General features: G+C 34.9%; 5 protein-coding genes across 7 annotated transcripts in view; 4 read left to right on the top strand and 1 right to left on the bottom strand.

Moving 5' to 3' along the window:
• LOC125812075 (putative clathrin assembly protein At2g01600) overlaps positions 1-26,152 on the top strand; it is a 272,019-nt gene that overhangs the window by 75,610 nt on the left and 170,257 nt on the right. The gene's annotated exons all lie outside the window — the stretch shown is intronic.
• LOC125812102 (protein PELPK1-like) lies at positions 1,024-1,611 on the bottom strand. The gene has a single exon (XM_049491596.1). The coding sequence runs from the start codon at positions 1,557-1,559 to the stop codon at positions 1,191-1,193; it is 369 nt and encodes a 122-aa protein (XP_049347553.1). The 5' UTR covers positions 1,560-1,611; the 3' UTR covers positions 1,024-1,190.
• On the top strand, positions 4,372-5,096 carry LOC125812090 (kirola-like). Its single transcript, XM_049491584.1, has 2 exons — positions 4,372-4,558; positions 4,831-5,096. Exons 1-2 carry the CDS (start codon positions 4,372-4,374, stop codon positions 5,094-5,096), a joined length of 453 nt encoding a protein of 150 aa, XP_049347541.1.
• Positions 11,332-12,059, top strand: LOC125812087 (kirola-like). Of its 2 annotated transcripts, none has more exons than XM_049491582.1 (2): positions 11,332-11,470; positions 11,790-12,059. In XM_049491582.1, exons 1-2 carry the CDS (start codon positions 11,332-11,334, stop codon positions 12,053-12,055), a joined length of 405 nt encoding a protein of 134 aa, XP_049347539.1. In that variant the 3' UTR covers positions 12,056-12,059. The 2 variants fall into 2 exon arrangements, with proteins under 2 accessions (XP_049347539.1, XP_049347538.1); XM_049491581.1 differs by having other exon boundaries at positions 11,332-11,518.
• LOC125812094 (kirola-like) lies at positions 22,862-24,730 on the top strand. The gene is made up of 2 exons (XM_049491589.1): positions 22,862-23,066; positions 24,465-24,730. The coding sequence occupies exons 1-2, from the start codon at positions 22,880-22,882 to the stop codon at positions 24,728-24,730; spliced, it is 453 nt and encodes a 150-aa protein (XP_049347546.1). The 5' UTR covers positions 22,862-22,879.

The following is a 26,152-nucleotide window of genomic DNA, read 5'->3' as shown; positions in this document are numbered from 1 at the left end:
TTTTAATAAAGGGGATTGAAGAAGAAAAATAGTATAAAAATAAAAAATATATATCCTATCGTACTTTCTAGTTTCTTCTATAAAAAAGAAGGAAAAACTAACTATAGCTATAGAAATTAAACAACTATCATCTCTACTAAATATAATTATATTTTAAAATAATTACATAATTAAAATATCTTTAAGAGAGATAGATTTAGGTATATCTATTGTATTGGCGTGGTGTGGATGAAGTGGAGACTTGCCTCTGAGCAACTTAGTGGACCATGTGGCTAAGGTCTCTCAGAATCATAACGCACGGTATATGTGTCAGATAGAAATATAGAGATGGTGAAATTGAATTTCTATTTTAGTTTATTATTGAGCCATATGACCATAATTGGCTACATTAATTATGTAAAATTTATTTCAATAATTTAGTTACCTCCACATAATGGGAGAAATATATTATATGGAAAAGGGTTTGATTTGCTTTAAAATTATGTAAAAGGGTTTAATTTTTCCATTCGTAAAATTAATGTGGTCATTCATGTCCTCGTCGTTGCAATATTTGGCTTGAAATTACAGTTAGTCATTTCATCAGAGAACAAATTTAATCAAACCAAAGGACAAATATTAACTTTTTTCTTATGTAATATTGGTAGTGTCAAAAGGGAATTTTCAAACCAAAATTTTAATGACGAAGACATGGATGACCTCAACTTTTAACTGTCTCATATTTTAATAGCAAATTTGGTGATATTGATGTATATTGGGGCCTCAACTCATGAACTAAAACTCTCCTGTTTCAATTTGTTTGTCTTATTTTCATCTTTTGTCCACTTAAAAACAATGTCCTTTTCCTTTTTTGGCTGACTCTTTAGTTTCAATTTTTCACCTGATATGCATGTCTAAGATTACAAGATTAAAAACATTTTGATACATTCTACATATTTTTAATTTAATATCACAATATTCAAAAGTTTTCTTTACTTTCTTAAAGTCTGTGTCAAGTCAAAATGAAACGGAGAGATATGTATAATGTCACTAGAATCACAAGTACATTAATGAAGTGATGACAGAAAAAAAATACATAAACAATTCTTGTACAGGAAGGAAAGTTTCAAATGGCAGATTGTATAGCACAACAAAGAAATACATATATGATCACACAACACAATACATTTTTAACAATGCTGCTTCGGTCACGCTCAAGGCTTTTTAGGCACTTGAGGGATTTCTGGCTTTGACAAAGTTGGCAATTCAGGTTTAGGAATGACAGGAATCTCGAGTTTTGGTAACGTTGGAAGTTCAGCCTTTGGAAATGGTGGAAACTCCGGCTTTGGGATTTCTGGAAATTCGGGCTTTGGTAGAGTAGGCAACTCAGGTTTCGGAATTTCCGGGAATTCAAGCTTAGGCAAAGTTGGGATTTCAGGTAAATGTGGCAATTCTGGCTTAGGAAGTTCAGGGATAGTTACTTCAAGAAGATTGCGCGCTTCTGCTTGAATCACATAACTACTTGTTAAAAACAAAGTGACAAATAATAACAAGAAAAAAGATGGGGTATACTTATAAGCCATTGTATAAAGGTGATAAATGCTTCAAGATTAGTAATTTATGCTTTTGTTGATTATGCATTATACTTCACTTCAAACAAGTTTATATAGTGAAAGTAAAAATTGGAGAATTAGTCTTTGGCTGTGGTTTGGTATGAAAAAACTATGTTAGTTCATCTTCTCAACAATAACCTCCTAATTAATCTAGCTTGTATAACAAGTATTACCTAATTAATCTAACATTATGTTGTTTAGGTGATTGAATGTTTAATAAACATCCTTACATATGTCCCAAATGGCCTTCAGAGTCGCTCAACTTTGTTTTGTCTTTCAAAAGTCACTCAACTTAGCTAAGTTAGCTTCCATAGTCATGATTCCCCAAAATATTATATTTGGTGCCTATTTAATGACGTGACAACTGTAAATTTTTACAAAAAAATATTTTAAAATTTTAAAATGGATAAGCAATGTTGCATATTGAAATGCTCCCTTTGTCCCTAATTACTTGTCCACTTTTGAATTAGCACATGTATTAAGAAAACAATTATTGACATAGTGAGTTTATCATTTTACCCATATTAACTATGAAGTAGATGACTTAAAAATTTAAGATTTTCAAAAAGTTCTACCTTTTTCAAAGTAATTAATTGAGGGTATAATATGTAAAATAAATTGTCCTTTCTTGATTTGTCAAAATGGACAAGTAATTAGGGACATCTATAAAAGGAAAAATGGACAAGTAATTAGGGACAGAGGGAGTATTACATTCTAGAGTCAAAAAGAGATTTCAATGCAAATGAATACACTACAAAAATCTAGATGATTCATGATCACTAAATTGCTCGTAATTAACAATAATTTTTTTTTGATAATTCGTAGCTAGATAGAATTAGCGTTGAGTTTTACTATTTAACTAAAGAATATATTTGTCCTTCAACAGTTTCCTATTTTTGGTAGTGATAGGGAACTACAAAATTAGCTAAGGTAAAAGTCACCTTATATTAGTAAATTGATGGCATAACAATTACATAAATAATCCTTCCAAAACAGAGAGCTGGAAATGATTTTATCACAACAAAGGGAAACACATATGATCAATATTACTTCAATAAGGCGAAGAGAAATTTCACACGCCGCGCGCTCAGGGCTTTTTAGGCACTTGAGGGATTTCTGGCTTTGATAAAGTTGGCAATTCAGTCATAGGAATGACAGGAATCTCGAGTTTTGGCAAAGTTGAAGTTCAGACTTTGGAGATGGTGGAAACTCCGGCTTTGGGAATTCTGGCAATTTAGGCTTTGGCAGAGTTGGCAGCTCAGGTTTCGAAATTTCAGGGAATTCAAGCTTTGGTAAATTTGGGATTTCAGGTAAATGTGACAATTCGGGCTAAGTCAATATTTAGTGGCACCCAATATTTAAGTTATTAGAACTATTTTTGTAGTATAAATATTTCTAGTGGCAACCCTTATCGCCACAATAAGAGTTTCTAGTGGCGTCCTTAAGAAGTAGTCATAAATAACATTTAGTTATGAAACTACTTGTCAGTTGCCATGGCGCTCAAGTCGCTACTAAAATAATTTTATTTCGACTTTTTGGGCTTCAGTAGCGATTAGTCGCCACTGGAAGCTCAATTTCTAGTAGTTGCATCATTAGATGATATCTCACACACTAGGCAATCCCTCTTCTATTGCTCTTGATAAAATTAGCATTGGCATGAACAAGGTCCCCTCTCTAATTCTAATACAAAACATGTCTATAATTAATCTCAACATAAAATTTGCAAAAGAGATATAGTGTTTGGTGTGTGTGTGGAGGGGTGGGGGACATAGTTTCTTTTATAAATAAGTGGTTACACGTAGGGTGCTAAAATTGATAATAAACAAATAATGTATTTGGTAAAATGTTGTTGATATTTTTTAATTATATAATGACTGAATTAATGTTGTTAAATCTATTTACAAAAAAAATTAATTTAAAAGTATTTTCAAATAGAAAGGACAAATGACAGAAATAAAATAAAGAGAAATTCAAAGTTATGTTTTAGGGAGAACATTTTAGGGGGTACAAAAGGATAGTAAAGGTGAAATTGTAAAATGATTTGTTAAATTAAAAGTGCTTATAAACTGTAAAAACATAAATTAGAGATGACCAAGTTATGATTGATTTTGGCTTATAAACACTTTTAGTGTTTGCCCACTATATGATAAAGCTTAAAAAATATGCTTATGAACTAGTTTGAACAGTTTATAAACTTAAGGGAAAATGCATAAGTACCCCCAATCTATACCCGAAATTTCAGAGACACACTTATACTATACTAAGGTCCTATTATCCTTCCGAACTTATTTTATACATAATTTTCTACCCCTTTTCGGCCTACGTGGCATTATCTTCTGGGCCCAACGCGTGTTGACAATTTTTTCAAGCTATCTGGTTGATAGTGCCACATAGGCCAAAAAGGGGTAGAAAATTATTTATAAAATAAGTACGAGGGTAATATGACCTTAGTATAGTATAAGTGTGTCTGTGAGATTCAGGGCATAAGTTGGGGGTGCTTATGCATTTTCCCTAAACTTAACCAACACCTTTTTAATATAAAAGTAGCTTATTGTGTACTAATAAGTGTACTAGTTATTACTAGATATAAGGAAGAGTCTTTTTCTGTAATAATTGTGTGTATTTACATACAGACACCTAATTATGTATAGGCAAAGAAAAAATACAAAACTTTAGTCTAGAGTCTAGACATATGGGCATTGTCTATCTATAAAAGGGCAGAGATACTCATGTAATGATGAACCACACTTGTTATTATAACTTTTTGATATATATAAGAGAGATGAGCCTTAAAGGAAAGTTAGTTTCTGAGATAAACATCAAGTGTGATGGAGATGTTTTTCATGAGATTTTAGGGCATAAACCACATCATATGTCAAGCATATGCCCTGATAAGATACAAAATGTGAATATTCATGAAGGTGAATGGGGCACTGTTGGCTCTGTTAGTTCCTGGAACTTCACCCATGGTAAAATACATTAATATTTATTGTTTTCTGGTAGAATATGGTCCATTAGTTTTAGTTTTATACTTCTTACATGATAGCATAAGAATAACATATATATATATATATATATATATATGTATATATACAAGGGTCATTAATTTGATCCAACACTTATATTGATTCAAATCGTTTTTAACCTGTTCAGATTCAATATAATCCAAATCATCGATCATTCAAAAATGAAATTAGTAGTATGGAATCTTTACTATTTTTAAATTTTATTTTTTTTGCAGATGGGAAAGAGAAGGTGGTAAAGGAAATAGTTGAAGAAATAGATGAAGAAAAGAAGTTGATTAAGAAAAAGATAATTGAAGGAGATATATTGGAGGATTACAAATCATTTTACATCACTACTCATGTTGAGACAAAAGGTGAAAACAATTTGGTTACTTGGATTATTGAATATGAAAAGAAGAATGCAAATGTGCCAGATCCACACACATATATGGAATTTGCTCTCAACATGACTAAAGATATTGAAACTCACCACATTAAGTGATACATGTGTATATGTACTTGGAATAATGTGTGGTGTTATTAATGAATGTCCTTCGAAATATCTACTATATATATGTAACAAAAATAAATGGAGTGGATATGTAATTTCTATTTTGTAAAATTCTGCTTATATAATATAAATAAAAGCTACTATTTGGATTGCATAAGAGTTTCCCTTTTCTTATTCTTTTCTTTTTCTCTATGCTGGAAATTAGCCAATGTATGTGTTTTCCTTTCAACTGTACCATTTTTTTTTATAAAGGGGATTGAAGAAGAAAAATAGTATAAAAATAAAAAATATATATCCTATCGTACTTTCTAGTTTCTTCTATAAAAAAGAAGGAAAAACTAACTATAGCTATAGAAATTAAACAACTATCATCTCTACTAAATATAATTATATTTTAAAATAATTACATAATTAAAATATCTTTAAGAGAGATAGATTTAGGTATCTTAGGGTTTATAGTTCAAGGAGTGGGGACGTCGACGATGCTATCACACATTGTATTGGTGTGGTGTGGATGAAGTGGAGACTTGCCTCTGAAGTCTTGTGTGATAAGAAGGTACCGCTGAAACTCAAATGTAAGTTCTATAAAGTCTCTTTTTAATCCGGTCAAATAAGGATATTTTTTTTGGTGATTCGAACGACATTGCTTTATGGGACTAAAGGTTGGCTACTCAAGAATTCCCATGTCCATAAGATGCCTATAGCAGTGTAATAACCCTAAAGGTCATTTTTAAAAATTTTCATAAAATGACCGTTTTACCCCTCCCGATAGTTGCCCCGAGTCCTAATTGTTGTATTTTCGAAGTTGGTTTGAAGGAAAATTGATGAAAAGTTGAGTTTTTAAGAGTTAAAGTTTGGTTAAAAGTGCTATTTCGAGTCATTTGGAGTTTCGAGACTCGAATCGGATTTCCGTCGATTCCAGCAGTTTTAGAATGTCGAAATGGGTCTATGAGAATTTACGGAGTCGAATTTGGAGTTAAAACGAAGATTTGAGGTCCTTAGTTGCACAAATTGTGAAATTTTGATCAAGAGTTGACTTTGGTCAACAAACGAGGTTCCGGTGCTCGAAATGGAATTCCGAGGGCACCGTTGGATTCAGGGGGTGATTCTAAGTCTAGAATAAGTGTTGGTTGAATTTTTAGAGGCCCCGAGTGCGTTTCAAGTTTTTGAGCCTAAAGTTAGTTTCTTGACGCCTTATCGGATACCGGGTCAAGGAGACCTCGAATTCAAATTCCGACGATTTCATTGAGTCCGAAATGTCATTTTCAAGCTAGTAGCATATTTGGTTGTGTTCGGGAAGTGCCAAATGAGTTTTGGGTGAGCTTTTAAGCTTCTTGGATGCTTTGACACTATTTCAGCAAATTGTGGCAACTAAAGGGTTCATTATTAGTTTTAAAGGTCAAAAAATTATTCTTAAAGTTCTGAAATTTTGAGCATGAATTATAGGACTTATCTGCAAATTTTGGTGCATCTTCGCTAACTCGAGATTGGACTTTTATCGCAAATAAGAAATAATTATTTACCGAGTAGAAATGATATTTGATTGGGCAACGAGCATGAAATTGAGCTCCGATTGAACGAGCAGGTCCGTATCATTATTTAAGACATTTACGAAAAAAAATCAGGTCATTTCACTATCGTATGAGGAAATTACGACCTTTTTAGTGAAAGATTAACTGCTGTTTTTCTGGTGCATAACAGCCATGTACTGTTATAAAAATCTCAGATTGTGTTCATTTGGTATTTTGAGCATATCGGGAGTTCTAGAGATCGGAATGGAGTGATTCTTACGGGTTTCTTCTTGAATTAATATGAGGGTTAGTATTCAATCTTCAATTTGACATTTTCTCATAATTTCTTTATATGTTTTTTTTTCCTATCTGTAAATCTCTTGAGAAAAAAATTGGGGTTTTATCGATTTGGACTCCTTTTTTGATGAAATTTCATATTTGAACTTATCTAAGCATGGGTAAGATGTTTTTCAAGAGATATTTCATTTTCGAGTCGGGATTTCGGATCCGAATATTTTAGGCTTCTTCAAGAACGTGGATTTTCCTTCAAATTGAGTTTGTGAATTGATTTCAACTCCGTTTTCAAATTGGTTTTCACCATTAGCTTCCAAATAGTTTAAGGATCATTTTACATAAAAAATATCCAGATTTGGGTATCGTTTTCCAGTATGAGACTTTTGGACCGTTTTGCCCTTTTTCCCTAAATTTCTTGATTTTGGTGTCATTGGACTCGAATTGTGATTGTGAATAATTGTTTGAATAGATTATTGTGATCCGGATTATACTCGGAAAGGAAAGGCTCAAGTCAAGTAACTTTTGGAGTTCGTTTTAAGGCAAGTGGCTTCCAAACTTTGTAAAACTCTTAGACTACGCATGACTACTTTCCTAATTGTGTTGGGGAGTAATTGGGATTGAGGATGGGTTTTATTTGTTGATTGAAATTGTTGTAAATGAAAAATGGGGAATAAAATGAGCTAAATGTGTTATATGTGACTTGAATTTGTTGAATAAGTCATGTGATAATTGATATTGAGGGGATAGAAGAGCATGAGTAGGCTATGATTGATACAGACATTGATATTGAGACAGATAATGTGTAATACTATGATGTGGTCGTGATATGGTTGTGATTGAGATAGGTGATGTGTAATACTATGGTGTGGTCGTGATATGGTTGTGATTGAGACATATGATGTGTAATACTATGATGTGATCGTGATATGATTGTGATTGATGACATGTGCATATTCATTATTCATCCCATGTGTGAACTATCTGTTGCATGAGTTCTGAGACACTGATATGAGGATGGATGGATATGAGACACAGTTGAGACTAGCTCTGGCTAGAGATATATGAGATGGACTAGCTCCGGCTAGTGATTTGGATGCCGATGGGATCTGGTTCCGGCGGTGATACATGGTCCATGTGTGGCCCCCATGGGTTCTGATTTGAGTATTCAGCGCGGACTGATTACGTCAACAGATGTGTATCGTAGGACAGACATGCATCACGACTACATGACATCATTATTGCATTTTGCATCGCATTTGCCTTATCTTTGTCTGAGATGTGTGGATTGTATCGATTTACCCTTTTTATGTGGAATTTGATCTACCTGCTCTTATTTGTTGATCTGATGTTTATGAGGATATACTGTTGGTTCTGGCTGTTGAATATGATCTGTTTAGTATAGGTTGAATTGGTTTGCTGCTAGATTGAAGTTTCGGTGGTTCGGTTGGGATTGAAGGGAGTTGTTTGTAGCTGCTAGTTTTGCTTAGTTTAGAGTTACTTGCGAGTACCTGTGGTTTTCGGTACTCACCCTTGCTTCTACACAATTGTGTAGGTTGACAGCTCTCTCTCAGATTCGGCTTAGTAGTTTCTTTAGCAGATTGAGCTTCGGGACATACTCGAGAGGTAGCGGTTCATTCCAGACGTTCCCTTGAGTTATCTTTACTTTCAGTTTTGTTCTATTCGAGAACTATATTCTAAGACTTGCATATTTTTATTCGAATTCTGTATTTAGAGGTTTGTACATGTGACAACCAAATTCTGGGTAGTGTTGAGTCTTAATTAAAGTCTTTCGCTTATTTATTATCTTTTATTCTCGTATTTCTACTTCTCTATCGTTGTGGTTGGGTTAGGCTAACGTGTCCGGTGGGAAATGGACACGTGCCATCACATCTGGATTTGGGGTGTGACAAGTAGAGATGAGGATGTTGAGGTGGATGTGTGGTCTTACTAGGATCAATTTGTGGTGGACAAGATGAGGAAAGCGAGATTGAGATGGTTTGGAGATGTAAAGATGAGATGATTAGACGCAGATGGAGCTAGAATTTCGCCTGGAGGTGTCAAAATATAAAGAAATAAAATCGTATAGAAGTCAAGGAGTGTCACTATGTAATATATATACATAAAAAAATTATTCTAGCTACACAATGTAATTTTCCGACGAAGGGGTGTCGAACAACACCCCTTAACTACATATGGCTCCGCCACTGATTAGATGCACCCGTGAGGAGGTGCGAGAGGTTGATTATTGAGGGTACAAGGAGAGGTAGAGGTTGACTGAAGTAGTACTGGGAAGAGGTGATAGGACAAAGAATTGACGCAACTTCAGGTTACCGATGATATGACCCTAGACAAGAGGGTACGGAGGACACACATTAGTATCGAACGTTAATAGTTATAGGGAACTACAAAATTTTGTTAAATAGGATCAACGATAAATTTTATTATTTAGCTGCAGAATTTGTCCATAGCCAATTTTAGTTTTTTTTAGTAGTGATAGGGAACTACAAAATTAGCTAATGTAAAAACCACCTCAAAGATTTGAAGTTTTCAAATAATATAAACGATGGGTGTATTGTACCACTAGAAACACAAGAACATTATAATAGTGAACTGCTGACAGAACAACTACATAATCAATCACATAAATAATCCTTCCAAATTAAAACACAAGAACATTATATTAGGCAAACATACACGATCACACTACCTAATGAAATGTTACATTTTAACTATGTTACTTCAATAAGGGAAAGATAAATTTCATATGCCACGCAAAATTTCATATGCCACGCGCTCAAGGCTTTTTAGGCACTTGTGGGATTTATGGTTTTGGCAAAGTTGGCAATTCAGGCTTATAATTAGGAATGGAAGGAATCTCGCGTTTTGGCAACGTTGGAAGTTCATGCTTTGTGATTTCTGGAAATTCGGGCTTTGGCAGAGTTGGCAGCTCGGGTTTTTGAATTTCAGGGAATTCAGGCTTAGACAAAGTTGGGATTTCAGGAAGGCATAATACATAAATGTGCCCTTTAATTTGGCCTAATTTCACATTTATGCCCTTCCACTTTGGGTATGCATAAGTAGACACTTAAACTTGTATAAACTTGAACAAGTAGACACGTGAGTCTACGTGGAACAATACACGTAGGACAAAAAATGACATGTAGGATATGTGTGTCTATTTGTTCAACTTTATACAAGTTTAAGTGTCTACTTGTGCACACCCAAAGTTGAAGGATATAAATGTGTTTTGAAGCCAAGTTAAAGGGCATATTTATGTATTATGCCTTTCAGGAAGATGTAGCAATTTAGGCTTAGGAAGCTCGGGCAGAGTTATTTAAAGAAGATGTCGTGCTTCTGCTTGAATTACATAGTTGCTTGCTAATGACAAAGTGATGAGTATAATAACAAGAAAAAAGATGGATTGTGGTGAAAAGTCATTGCTGAAGGTAAAAAATACTTTAATTCATATGACTTATACTTCAGTTTGAACACATTATTAAATAGATGTAATTAGTTGTGCAAAAATGAAAAGAGGAATAAAACTAATTTGGTTAGTGGTTGGTTAAGAAAAATGTCAGTTAGTTCATCTTCTCAACAATAATAGTCCTAATTTAATCTGCCAATTTTTTGGCATGCACAAGGTCCCCTCTCCAATTCTAAAACAACATGTCTATAATTAATCTCGACATAAAATTTGCAAAAGAGATATAGAGTTTGGTTGGGGTGGGGGGTGGGGATAGGCATCATTTCTTTATAAACAAGTGGTTACGCTTAGGGTGCTAAAATTGATAATAAACAAATAATGTGTTTGGTAAAATAATGTTGATAAGCTTTCTTTTCTAAAATAATGACTGAATTAATGTCGTTAAATCTATTTAAAAAAATAATTTAAAAGTATTTACACATAAAAAGAACAAATGAAGGAAATAAAATAAAGGGATAATTCAAAGCTATATTCTAGGAAGAACATTTTAGGGAGTACAAAAAAATAGAAAAGGTTAAATTGTAAAGTGATTGGTCAAATTAAAAATGCTTATAAGCTCTAAAACCATAAATTTAAAATGACCAACTTATGGTTGATTTCGGATTATAAGCACTTGAGAATTATAAGTGTTTGCCAACTATATGACAAGCTTTAAAAATATGCTTATGAACTAGTCTGAACCACTTAGAAATTTAACCTAATGCCTTCTTAATATAAAAGTAGATTATTGGGTACTACCTATAACCAAGAATCTTTTTCTGTAATAATTGTGTGTAGTTAGTTACATGCACAAACCTAATTATGTATAGCGAAAAAAAATAATACCAAATTTACAGTCTAGAGTCTAAACATATTGACACTGTGTAACTATATAAAGGCAGAGCTACTCATCATGTAATGATGAACCACACAATTGTTATTATAAACTTAAAGAAAAATGAGTCTTGAAGGTAAATTGGTTTCTGAGATAAACATCAAGTGTGATGGAGATGTGTTCCATGAAATAATTATGTACAAACCACATCATATGTGCAACATATGCCCTGATAAGATACAAAAAGTGGATATTCATGAAGGTGAATTGGGCACTATTGACTCTGTTAGGTTATGGAAATTCACCCATGGTAAATCCGTATTATATTTGGTTTCAATATTTATTGTTGGATCCACTTATATAGATTTTCGTCGCATTATATAGCTCTTAAATTTTTTTTATATCTAACTCAAACTAATAAATAACACATTATATAGCTCAAACTAATCAATTCATGAATTGGATCCAACACTTCTATTGATTCCGACCGTTTTTAATTGGTCCAAATTCAATCCAACTCGCTCAATCATTTATAAACGAATTAGTTGTATGATTTTTTTACTATATATATTTGTTTGCAGATGGGAAAGAGATGGTGGCAAAGGAAGTTATTGAAGAAATAGATGAAGAAAAGAAGTTGGTTAAAAAAAAGATGATTGAAGGAGATATGTTAGAGTATTACAAATCATTTTACCTCACTATTCATGTTGAGACAAAGGGTGAAAACAACTTAGTTACTTGGATCTTGGAATATGAAAAGAAGAATGCAAATGTGCCAGATCCACACACTTTCATGGAATTGTGTCTCAATATCACTAAAGATATTGAGAGTTACCACATCAAGTGATACATAAATATAGTACTTGAAATAATATTATGTGGTGTGGTTAATGAGTGTGCTTTGAAATGTCTACTATATATATGTAGTGAAAATAAAAAGAGTGGATGTGTAATTTCTAATTTCGTTCAGAACTGTTGTTTGGGTGAAAGCCTGAGTAGATGGATATTGATAAATAAAAATAAAAGCTCCTTCTATTTTTTGGATCAGCGCGAGCCACACATGGTTGATTTCGGATTATAAGCACTTTTAGTATTTGTCAACTATATGATAAGCTTAAAAAAATATGCTTATGAACTAGTTTGAACCACTTAGAAACTTAACCTAATACCTTCTTAATATAAAAGTAGCTTATTGGGTACTAGATATAACCAAGAGTCTCTTTCTGTAATAATTGTGTGTAATTACATGCACACACCTATTTATGTATAGGCAAAGAAAATATGAAACTTATAGTCTAGAGTCTAGACATATTGACATTGCTTAACTATAAGATGGTAGAGATACCCACTTATAATTAATTAATGAATGAGTTTATATAGTCAAAGCATTAGATTATAGCTCACACAAAAGGCAATCCATATTCTATGGATATTGCTTCAGCACAAAAAAAAGTAGTGGTAGGGATATATTGTCACGACCCAGACTGTCGTGATTGACACCCACACTAACCCTCTGGTGCGAGAACCATTACTACAACCCAACTAAGATACTTAACGACAAGTAGACATGAATGTAATCATCATAGTGGTCCTCTTATGGAACCCATACCCAAACTGTTAGTCTGTCAGAACGTGACACCCGATCCAATATATGTGTTGAAACGTGATACCAGATCCAATATATGTATTAGAACGTGACACCCGATCCAATCTATGTGTCAGAACTTGACACTCGATCCAGTCAACACAACCACAATCACAATCACACCCATAATGAACAACGATCATAGTCATACAATCAAGTATTGGTTTCATGGCATGTAATTGTTCATATATACTCATTTGCATTAGATTTGATTCACATTCCCTTATTCACATACACACATGCATACAATGAAGTAATTAATCGGCATATATCACACAAATAGGAAATCAAACCATCACCTACCTCGAAACCAAGTTTGAATCCTCCTAAGACACTTGAGCCTTCCTTTTACGGATTATTTCCACTTGTTCTTAGTCTAACAACAGTTAAGTAATGCAAGAATCAATAAACAAGATGTAATTTACCCGGATAATAATCAAATTATCAATCCTAGGCAAAACCCAAGATCTCAATACTCAATTAGGGATTTTTCCACCATCAACATCAGGCCAAAACCCTCCCCCAATGATAATTACTCAAGTTTCTAAGTTCTAAGAATTGAATTACGGATTAGGGGAGTAATTATCTTACCTCGTGGAAAACTGTCAAGAACTGCTCTAGTTCGCCTCTTAGCTCTCAAGAACGAAGTTTTACAGAAAATAATAATTTTGGGGTTTTTTGACTTAATTCGCGACTGTCCCGCCACAGCGGGACCCAACTCGCCACAGTGTCCCTACCCTACCGAAACTAACCCCTTTCTGGTGGCTTGCACGGAGACAGAAGCTTGGAATTTAAGTTCCAAGCTCTCATTTCACAACACACCTTCAAACCTGGATGTTTAAAAATAACCCTTCTATGCCAAGATCAGTTTTGGGAGTTCTACTCACCTGAATATGATTCCGTAAAGTTGTACAGACTCCTTAACTTCTTGGCTATACACTCATGTGATCAAATTCATAATCAAACCCCCAGTCTATTACCAGATTTCCCTAGACCTCACCTGACTCAAATTTCATCCAAGTCTTGCCTAGGATAGAAATTTCCAAGTTACTTCTTAAAAGTTTTATAGCCCAAATTCTTTCCTCATTGGCTTTTCCATAATGACGAGAACATGTCGTTACAATAGATACCAAATTACCCATCACTCGTCCCCGAGTGATTAACTAGGAAAACTGACTAAGGCAAAAGTAGAGTAGTATCTGAATCGTCGAATTGCTAGGGATACTTGTCTCGCATGTCCTTCTTGGTTTCCTAGTAGCTTTCTCAACTGGACGATGCTTCCATTGAACTTCCACAGACTTTATCTCCTTGGTCCTCATGATACTTCTTCAACATGTACACATAGAACACTGGATGGACTCTAGATAGGCTACGCGGTAAAACTAGCCTATAAGTCACTGGCCTTACATAGTCAAGAATCTCAAATGGCCCGATGTATTAAGGACTAATCTTTCCCTTCTTACTGAATCTCATCACCCCCTTACCTTATGGTTTGCATACTTTTTCTGTCGACTCTGAACTGCTAGAAGCTTAGCTTGGATGTTTCTCACCTTATCTTGAGCATCTTTCACCAAATCAACCCCTAAGGGTTTCACATCTCCAGCCTCAAACCAACTAATTGAATACCTACACACCCTCTCATACAATGCCTCAATGAAGTCATCTCAATACTCGAGTGATAAATATGGTTGTATGTAAGCTTAACTAACAACAAAAGCATTTCCCAATAGCCACCAAAGTTGATCGTGCACACGTGTGCAACATGTTATCAAGGGCCTTGACACAATCATCAAAATGAATCATTTCTCACATAAGCATGATAAAATTCCACATCAATACTCACTATAATTAGAAATGAACCTGAACCAACCAACACACACTCATAATACCCAAACAATCGTAGTTCTTAACCACATCTCCATCCCACAACATAAATTCCCATGAGCTTAAGTTATAAAAATTGATCTTTAGACATCTGATACCAACTTTAGCCTTTGCAATCAAATAAAAATATTCTTGCCCTCGCCTCTTTTTAAAGGTTGTACTACATCCCACATTTTTTATGACTCTAGGTCTTTTAAATTCTATTCGAATGGTGTCCCACCATCTCTTAAAACTTTCCATACAACCACGTTACTCACCAAATATTAGAAAATCACAACCTTATATATTCGCACGTCGTAATTACTATACAAAATTCGCTTAACCAACAATCTTATTATATAGTTGCATCCCATCACAATCCATGACAAACTCTTATTACCATTATGCTCAGTTAGCCCTGACTATTACTACGAAGTCAACCTCTTCATCGACATGACACCTCAAACTCAAGTATACTCATCAAATTCAAAGGACAAACCCAATTTTATACACACTTTCTTAATAAAATCTTCAATTTCCTTCATCCAAGTATACTCAATGGGACTTTCTTTATCCATAAGCTTGTCATTCTGGTATCAATCCACTCGTTTATGGCTTAAGATAAAATCACCAGTCCTCATACTACCATCCTTCTTCTTAACAAACAAAACAGGAGCACCCCATAGGGAAACACTAGAACGGATGAAACCTTTATCACGAAGCTCCTAGATTTGAGCTTTAAGCTCTCTCAATTCTACTGGAGCCATGTGATAAGGAGGAATGGAGATGGGGGCGAGTGTCAGGTTCCAAGTCAATACAAAAATCTATATCTCCATCCGGAGGCATACCAGGCAAATCGATAGGAAACACTTCCTTGAATTTAGATACTACAGGAATAAACTCAATAGAGGGAGGCTCAACATTAATCTCCCGAATATGAGCCAACTACGCCAAACACCCCTGCCTCACTATTTTCCTAACCCGCATGAAAGATATGACCTTAGATGGCTTAAGTGTGTACACCCCTTCCTACTCCAACTTTTCCCTACCTGGGATCTCTAGAGTCACAGACTTAGCATTACAATTAAGCACAACATAATAGGAGGACAACCAAGTTATGCCTAAGATTATATCGAAGTCAGTCATATCCAAAATAACCCATAAACAGAACAAGACAAGCACAATATACCTGTCACGGCCCGAGCCTACACCCTGGACGTGGCTGGCACTCGAAGACCATCGCTGGCCCCCAAGTGAACCCTTGGCCTGGCTTTCTTAACTCAGCGGAAACTTAACTCAACAGCATAACTCAATGCAATGCAAGGTTTTAAAACAACCTGACTAAAATAAAATCTGACCATAAAGGCATCTCGAGTCTCAAAATAGAATATTTACATATATACATAAATGAGAGACTCCAACTAACTGACCGACCGTCTATGAAGCCTCTAAAATACTGAGATGGATGTTGGGACAGACCCCATAACATCCTAACAAAACAAAACTTAAGAGAACAAAATAACCGAGTCCTCCAGAATGCAAAGAGGCTCACCACTGACTCTGAAGTACTCAACTGGATCAACGGCGAACCGGATGTTGGCCCTGGGTACCTGCGTCTGCATCATAATAAGATGTAGGCCAACTGGCATCAGTACATTGAATGTACGAGTATGCGAGCTGGAAGGCTAAACCACAACTTAAGCTTGAAAAAGAGTACAAATGAACTCTTACCTTGGCTCTGTTCAACTCATGAATAAGTGAACTCAATATATAAAGCAATACGACACATGCAATATATAAAGCTTGTAAAACCATGTAAACAACTTAGCTTGTTAAAGATAAAACAATAACAACTCAACTTTACTTGTATAAAAGTAATATAAATTTAGTAGGAGACTCTTTCAACCGACAATCACCACTATGAGCCCTAGTGGTGATACAACGTTTTACCTCACGTTGCCCAAGGACCATCCTATACCTTGCCGTGATATAGGAAGCTAACTTTACTAAGTGGATCCACTAGCTTAATCTTACAGATTCATCTAAAAAGTATGACCCGTTAACTCCCATGTTGGCGCATGGTTCTTATGGAGAGTTGAGTTTATATGAACTCGTGCCCCAATTCGGTGCTCAAGACTACTCCCAAAAATACTTAGCTCATAAGTGTTTTAAACACATCTTTCTTTATTTGAGATAATTACTCAAAACTTTGCCTGAAGGCTCACTTGGAAACGATGTTCCTTTTTCTTGAAAACTAGCCCAAAGGCTCTTTTGGAACCATAGTTTCTTTCTTACTCAAATGTAAAAACATTTGGAAACTTCTTTGGGAATACATAGTTCCCTAATACTTTTGAGAAAAAGAACTCAACTTGAAACTTGACTTACCTTGAAACTTGACTTAACTTGAAACTTGAGCCTGAATATGAAGTTAAAACATTCAACAAAGACTCTTGGAAAGCTTTAAAGACTTGCTTTGACTCCCTTCTTGAACTTCTAGACTCAACTCTTAACTTCCCTTGACTTGGAAACTTACTCTCCTTGAATTGGAATCATGGATTCAAGGTGTTTGATCACGTGATATGGATGAGTTCTTGATGTTTAGACATACCTTGGAGTGTTGGAAACAACTTGGGAACATAGGTACAATACCTAGGAACATGTATGAGAAAGTGGGAAAAGAATGGAAAAACTTGGTGCTTTTGGCGCTCTGAGAGGCGCGGAGCGCCAAACCAAGAACTTCAGAGGAATCCTGCTGGCGCTCTGATGGGCGCGCCGCCCCAAGGGGAAAAGTTCAGATCCCCTCTTAGGGCGCGCTGATAGGCGCGACGTCCCACCCTTTTTCTCCGAAATTCGACTTTCCTCCTTAGTTTTCTCCAACTCTAAACCTTCTACACCTCAAAGTTTCCATCCCCAAACACTTAAAACCATAAACCTCTTAACATGTAATAGATTCAACTCACAAACACCAACCGAAACATACACCAAACCAACAAGAACTACAACACAACACAACTACAACTTCAACAATTCCAACCAACAACTTCAATCAAACATAATCAATCTTTTCTCAAAATTAAACGGGCTTGGCGTGTGAGGGAAAGAACCAACCCAACACTATGAACTCACATACCTAATAGGGATCACCCCCGACGATATCCACGACGATCTTTGACGAAACTTGCTTCTTCTTCTCCTTTCTCTCCTCTTTTTCTATTCTTCACTCTCAAACCCTTACTTTCACTCTTTAAAATGAGGAAAACTGATCACAAATCATTCTTACAACTTAATATATATCCAAAGACAAGGCTAGGGAAAAGACCAAAATACCCTTACAATTTCCGGACAGATTTCCTGCCAACTGCCCAACTTTCAAAGGACATAACTTGCTCATACGAACTCGGAAACGAGCAAACTCTATGGCGTTGGAAAGATCATTCCACGAACTTTGCAACCATAACCGAAACCACACCTAGATCATCCTGACTAGGAGTTATAACTGTTCAAAGTTGGCCAAAAACTCATTATTTTCCATACTTAGCCAAATTTTCCAGATTTTGAAATTTTCACATTCTTCCAAAAATGACTATTTCCTATTTCAAGCTTTTTCAAAGTTATTTCAAATTGTCGGATGTTACAATACCTGGGTGACTATGACTGACTTTTTAACTGGGGTAGAAGCTTGGATGGGGGCACCAAGCACGTCATAAACCGCATCAAATCCCAGGGGAAACTAAGCTGACACATATGAATAAGTAAAACCTGGATCAAGCAAAATAGTAGCCATTCACTCACAGACAAGAATAACACATATAATCACTGCATCAAACACCTTAGCTCCGATCTTGCTCGAAAAGGCATAAAATTGAGCCATGTCATCTTGACGGGCAACCTCCTTGCCTGAAGACATTGATCCCTTACCTGCATTACCATTTCTCCGGCCTTCACGGCCTCGTTGATTTCCTCCTCATATGCCCAGGTTCTCTACAATTGTAACACACTTAATAACTTAACCAAGTAAGCAATGTTGCTATTGTAGTAGTTGTATCATGACCTTCTTTGATATACACTCAATCTAGGAAATCGTAGTAGAAATTCAAACCTCAACTATCCCAACAATACTAAATATATTTTCCAAAGTAGTGGTGTTCATTATCTAGCCTTCCCTTACAAAACTCCTTGAATGTTGTCACCTTGGCAAAGTCTTCTGACTTCACCCCCTTCTACCTCCATCACAAAATCAACCACTTCTTGAAAAGATTTTCTAAAGCAGCCACCTATAATCTGCAAATTTGCAAATCTGACCTTAATCCCTTCACAAAACGACCAATTTACTCATCTAGACTGAAGCAAAATGGAGAACCATATTTGGATAAAACACAAAAATTTGCCTTATAAAGGTTGCAACAAATATATTATGTTGTTGTATATTCAGGAACTTGTCTCTCCTCATATCCCTCAAAGTTCAGGGTATATAATTCTCCATACAGAAAGCTATAAAATGTTTCCCAAGTCATAAGTAGTGCATTTACTAGTCGGCACTCAACATGAGACCACCACCACATTTTGGTGTCTCCCTTTAACTGGTATATCATAAACTCAATGCCAAATCGCTCTACCGTATCCATCTTATGGAGCAAATTATGACAATCAACAAGAAAATCATAAGAATGTTCAGATTCAGTACCCTGAAGAATGAAGGTTTCAACCTTAAGAACATAATAAAAACCTCATGTTTGTCACTAGTCATTACATGCCCACATTGAATCGGGGAAACATGCTTATTTGGAAAGACGCATCCTCTCTTGCTAGTGTTGGTGTTACCACTTATGTTGCTCTAGTTCTGACCATAGAGTGAAGGAGGAAAGATACCAATTTGTATCACCTAGATATCAATTGAATTCAAGTAATAGCACGAAGAAAGAAAGGAATAAGTTTTCTTAAAGTCCTATAGCCTCTCGAAGAAAGTATAGACGTCTCCGTACCGTTTCGCAAGACTCTACTAGACTCATTTTGGTACAATGAGATCAACGAACCTAGGGCTCTGATACCAACTATGTCACGACTCGAACCGCCGTGATTCTCACTCACACTAACCCTCCGGTGGGAGAACCATTATTGCAACCCAACTAAGCAACTTAACGAAAACTAGAACATTAAAAGATACGGAAGCAGGTTTTAATGACTATTGAAATATGGAATTCCCATAAACTCCGAAAGTTTAACAAATCAACTAACATAACTACTGTGGAAATTCAACCCCTAGAACATGAAAGTCATTGTACCAAAACTCTGTAAACCAACAAATCTAAGGAAAATGGGTGCAACCCCTAAACTAACATAAGAAATGTCTAACTAAACAGTCTGAGTCCAAAAAGAGTGGACTAAACAAGGAAGAATCCATGGTAGCTTGGAAGAACTGGCTCACTCTTGAATCCGGTCTTCAATCAATGATCTCCTAGCTGAGTTCTATCAGTTGCCTCCTGAATATGTCTTGTACTCAACAAACAACGAGTAAGTGCGGTATCAGTACACAACTAACGTGTACTGGTAAGATAACGCGGCCACCCCAGTAAGCAAAACATAGGCAAGCAATTACAACACAGTAAACACACATATACAGAATACATAGATCAATTATCATTTCAGGAGTAACATACAGTTCCCAATATCAACGACAAGTAGAAATGAATGTAATAATCATAGTGGTTCTCTCATGGAACCCACACCCAAACTGTTAGTGTGTTGGAACGTGACACCCGATCCAATATATGCGTCGAAATGTGACACCCGATCCAATGTATGTATCGAAATATGACACTCGATTTAAGATAAGTGTCAAAACGTGACACCCGATCCAGTCAACACAATCACACCCATAATAAACAACTCTCATAGTCATACAATCAAGTATTGGTTTCATGGCATGTAATTGTGCATATACTTATTTGCATTAGATTTTATTCGCATACACACATGCATACAATGAAGCAATTAACCGGCATATATCACACTTAAAGGAAATCAAGCAATCACCTACCTCGAAACTAAGCTTGAATCCTCCTAAGACACTTGAGTCTTCCCTTTCTAGATTATTTCCGCTTGTTCTTGGTCTAAACACAGTTAAGTAATGCAAGGATCAATAAACAAGGCCTAATTTACCTAGATAATAATCAAACTATCAATCTTAGGCCAAACCCAAGATCACAATACTCAATTAGGGATTTTTCCACCATCAACTTCAGGCCAAAACTCTCCCCCAATAATAATTACTCAAGATTCTAAGTTCTAAGAATCAAATTACAGATTGGGGGAGTAATTATCTTACCTTTAGCACTAGAAATCATGGAAAACTGTTAAGAACTACTCTGGTTCGCCTCCTAGCTCTCAAGAACGAAGTTTTGTAGAAAATAACGGTTTTGGGGTTTTTCCCTGACTTAACTCGCGATTGTCCCTCCACAGCGGGACCTAACCCGCCATAGCGGCCCCGCCCTGGCGGAACTAACCCCGATCTGGCGGCTTGCACGGAGACAAAACATGGAATTTGAGTTCTAAGATCCCATTACACAACACACCTTCTAACCTGGACGTTCAAAAACTACCATTCCATGCCAAAATCAGTTTCGGGAGTTCTACTCGCCCGAATTCGATTTCGTAAAGTTGTACAGGCTCCTTAACGTCTTAGCTATCCACTCATGTGATCAAATTCATAATCAAACCCTCCTGTCTATTACCAAATTTCCCTAGACCTCACCTGACTCAGATTTTGTCCAAGTCTGGCTTAGGTTACAAATTTTCAAGTCACTACTCAAAAGTTTTCTGGCCCAAATTCTTTCCCATTGGGTTTTCCATAACGACGGGAACAAGTCGTTACATATATAGTATTAGCACTGGCCTGGACAAGGTCCCCTCTCCAATTCTAATAAAAAACATGTCTATAATTAATCTCAACATAAAATTTGTCAAAGAGATATAATGTTTGGTTGGCCATATGAGAAAAAATAATCCATGCATTACTAATACAGGAGTTCCTGGTTTCATATTAAGTTAAAATGTAGTGTAAAATGTACTCGTATAACAATTTCATTATTAAACACCAGCATAACAACTCTTATATTAGTAATTCTGTAGTATTTTTTAATATTATTCACAACATATATAAGCTAATATACTCACTGCATAATTATTTTTATGAGATAATCGGCCCCTAATAATAGATCAGCAAGTTCTTATAGATCAAAATATGAACATAATTCTGATGCTTTCTTGATCTTTACTTAAGGATCCAATAGAAAATATGCAAACGGTTTTCTTCTCATTTAATTGCACAGATTTATCTTCAAAAGGATCGTTCTTTATTTTTTTTCTTTTATGAGTTGATTATTAATTTGTTGCCCCTATCTCTAAAGTGACTTATGCACTTCACTTGTTACCACAAAACGACGAAGCCAGGAGCGGAAGGAGGGACTTGAACTCTCAACCTCTTAAAAAAAGAACTTACGCCTAGCGAAAATTACCCTTTTCTGTGAGGACCCAATTCTCATTTTCTAGGTAGTTACTTCATACAAGTTGGAAACTTAATTAGCCAACTTACGTAACACTTAAGCTCTATTTGTTTGCACCTAATGAAGGTTTGATATGGAATAATTCATATATTAGATTATTAGTGCATTTGTATTCATTAAGATTTAAGTACTTCCGAATAGGTTTTAATCATAAAGATCTAGAACAAAATTTTAATATCATTAAAATATATTTTTATATGAATAATATCCATCATCACTCTATCCACAATCACCAGTCACCTCCACTAGGCACCTTTGTCGCCGCAACCACCACCATCATGACTTGATTTCGACTTATAAAATCATAAAACTAAAGATGACCAACTTATGACTTGATTTCGACTTATAAGCACTTGACTTAAAAACACTTTTGGTATTTACTAAATGTATGACAATCTTTAAAAAATGCTTATGAACAAAATAATTATGTGTAATTACATAGACATGCCTAATTATGTATAGGCAGAAAAAAGTAAAAAAAATATTATAATCTAGAGCCTAGAAATATTGGCATTGCCTAACTATAAAAGGACATAGGATCTCATGTAATGATGAACCACACACTTGTTATTATAACTTTGTGATATATCATAGAAGAAAAATGAGCCTCGAAGGAAAGTTGGTTTCTGAGATAAACATCAAGTGTGATGGAGATGTTTTTCATGAAGTATTTAGGCACAGACCACACCATATCTCCAACATGTCCCCTGATAAGATACAAAATGTGGATGTTCATGAAGGTGTATGGGGCACTGTTGGCTCTATTAATTATTGGAACTTCATTCATGGTAAACCTTTATTATATTTGATTTCAATATTTATATCTTTCGTGTCCTGTCACAAAATGTTTGGTTCATACATTCTGCAATACCATTTTGTTGTGGTTTCAACACAAGTGTGGTGTCTCACTATGCACTCCCAGTTATTGAATTGTGAGTTGCAAAATTCCAAGTTATTGCATATAATCTAACTTTTCTTTGGTCTTGTGCTCTGCCTTCTTGTTAAACTTCACTCTTGTTTGCCTATCAAACACACAATTCTCACAAAATTTCAAAGCTTGATTTCTGTAACCATCCAACAAAGTATGCTTGTTCAACAAAGACAATCCCTTCACTCATATGACCAAGTCGCAAGTGCCACAATTGAAACTGATTCACCACACTCTTCCTAGAAGAAGCTATAATTATTTCCCCTTCAACTAAACTGGCTTGAAGATAATACAGTCGAGAATGAAACTTACCCTTCATGAGTACCATGGAGATCTTACACACTTTCAGTGTTTCATTAGCTAAGTGAAACTTACACCCTTGATCATCCAAAGTCAAAAGAGAAATCAAATTTTCCTTCATTTGAGGAAAATGTCAGCTCTTAATATCAATTCCCTATATATTTAATGAATTATCTTCACCTAGGTAGACAATCTCACTCGTTTGCTTATAAGTTGTAAATCTATTCTTGTGAGGACATATGTGAAAAAATGCACCAGAATTAAGAACCAAGAAATTATGCCTATGATCAAAACTTAGAGCACAAACTTTCCATACATAGTCACTATCATCAGAATTATTACCAGTATCAACAATATATATGTGTGCAGAACCCCTAATTACCAAGCTATATATGATACCAATTGTGTCGAAAATATCGTGGATCACCTAGCACACAATCATAAATAAAGAAAATAGAGAGGAAAAATAACACAAGGATTTAACAAGGTTCATCTAGGTCTAATCATTCAAGCAAAAACAAAGAGAGTTTTCCACTATGAGAAAAAAGAATGAGTGTACAAATAAGTAGTCACAATCCAATAAGGAAAATGTTCTTCCATTCCTATAAGGACAACATATTCCTTTTCCAAATCTATTAGGACAACAAATCTCTTAAATCAATAGATATTATGAGTTTCGTAAATATATAAGAGAAAAAATCCAAGACATAATTAACAAATAACATATATATCTACGAGACCATTTCCTCGAAAAAAAGTTTAACATCTAGCTCAAATTAAAGTAATAATTAATATGTTTGTTAATTTAATCCAAGCAAATTTTGGATGCATTATGTATGACCCAACAATACTTTTATTGACTCAACCCGTTTTTAATCCGTTCAGATTCAAATCAACTCGCTCGATCATTTAAAAATGAAATTAATAGTATGAAATATTTACTATATTTGTCTTACAGATGGGAAAGAAGCGGTGGCAAAGGAGGAAGTCGAAGAAATAGATGAAGAAAAGAAGCTGATTAAAAAAAGGATAATTGAAGGTGATTTGTTGGAGGATTACAAATCATTTTACATCACTCTTCATGTTGAGACAAAGGGTGAAAACAATTTAGTTACTTGGATTATTGAATATGAAAAGAAGAATGCTAATGTGCTAGATCCACATACGTTCATGGAATTACTACTCAATGTAACCAAAGATATTGAGAATCACCACATCAAGTGATACATAAATATTATACATTTGTTGAGACTCTTTGAAAATGTTGACGATTGTATGTCGAATTCTTTAAAGTAGTACATTTTGAAGAAATCGATATGAATACAGCAACATTTTTGAAAAGTTGAAGCAATGTATACCAAATGCTTGGATTTAAGCTGTTGTCTCAAAGTCTTGTAATAATGTGTGTTGTTATTAGCGGGTGTGCTTTGAAATGTCTACTATATATATGTAGCAAAAATAAAACGAGTGGATATCTAATTTTATAGATAAATAAAAATAAAAGTTGTTATTTGAATTGCATTATAGTTTTTCTTTTTTCTTTTTGTTTTCTCTCTGCTGAAAACCAATAGTATGTGCTTTTCTTTCAACTTTTCCATTTTATAAACACGGAATTTTATTTTTTCTATATATAAGTCATGATAACAAGTTAATAACAATATGCATAGAGAAAGGAATAAAATTATGATTTAAAAGTAAATTGTTAAGGGACTTTAAACCTTGAGAAGAAGTAAAGAAACTTTGTCTTGATGGCTAGGGCAGGAGCTAGGTGAGGCTGAGAGGTTCATTTGAAACCTCTTTCGTTACAATGTTTATGTATAGTTAAAATTATATTTTATTTATATACGGAAGATTCAGTTTATTGGCCATAATTTTAGAAATAATTTTAAATTAATATAATTACTCAAGCTAATGTGTTTAATATCAGCAGAGGTATTAGGAAAGTTGACTTTGGGTATAAGAGCAAGACAAATTTAGTGAGGATTAGTTTTGTTATTTTGTAATTTTAATCCATAGATTACTAATCCTCATATTCTCCCACATTCTAACAAACAAATTGAAACGAATGAAAGTATTATTCGTAAGGAAAAGAATAAGGAACAATCAATGTTGTATAACTTTATGTTGATTTCTTATGAAGATTAAATCTTTTCAAATTCAAACCATAACATTATATAGTTTTAAACTGATCTTAAATTTCACGAGACATTTAACTAATATATGTTGTATGTTCTTGTAACATCCCGCCTTAGAAAGAGCTATATTTAGAAAGCGCTAAATTGGAAATAGCTAAATTAGAATTTTTTCAAGTTATCCTAAGTTATGTGTCACGCCCCGAGCCTACACCCTGGGCGGGACCGGCACTCGGAGACCATTGTTGGCCCCAAGCGAACCCTTGGCCTGGCTTTCTTAACTCAGCGGAAACCTAACTCAACAGAAAAACTCAATGCACATGCAAGATTTACAAAACAACTTACCTTATGAAATCTGGCCACAAAGGCAACTCGAATCTCAAAATCGAATATTTACATATATACGTAGATGAGAGACTCAAAACTAACTGACTGACTGTCTATGAAGCCTCTAAAATACTGAGATGGATGTTGGGACAGCCCCGCAACATCCTAATAAAACAAAACTAAGAAT

This window comes from Solanum verrucosum, unplaced genomic scaffold (genome assembly GCF_900185275.1).
Source record: "Solanum verrucosum unplaced genomic scaffold, falcon-dt-bn FXZP01000603.1, whole genome shotgun sequence".
In the NCBI taxonomy this organism is placed as follows: Eukaryota; Viridiplantae; Streptophyta; class Magnoliopsida; order Solanales; family Solanaceae; genus Solanum; species Solanum verrucosum.
This window is presented reverse-complemented; position numbering and strand designations above follow the sequence as displayed.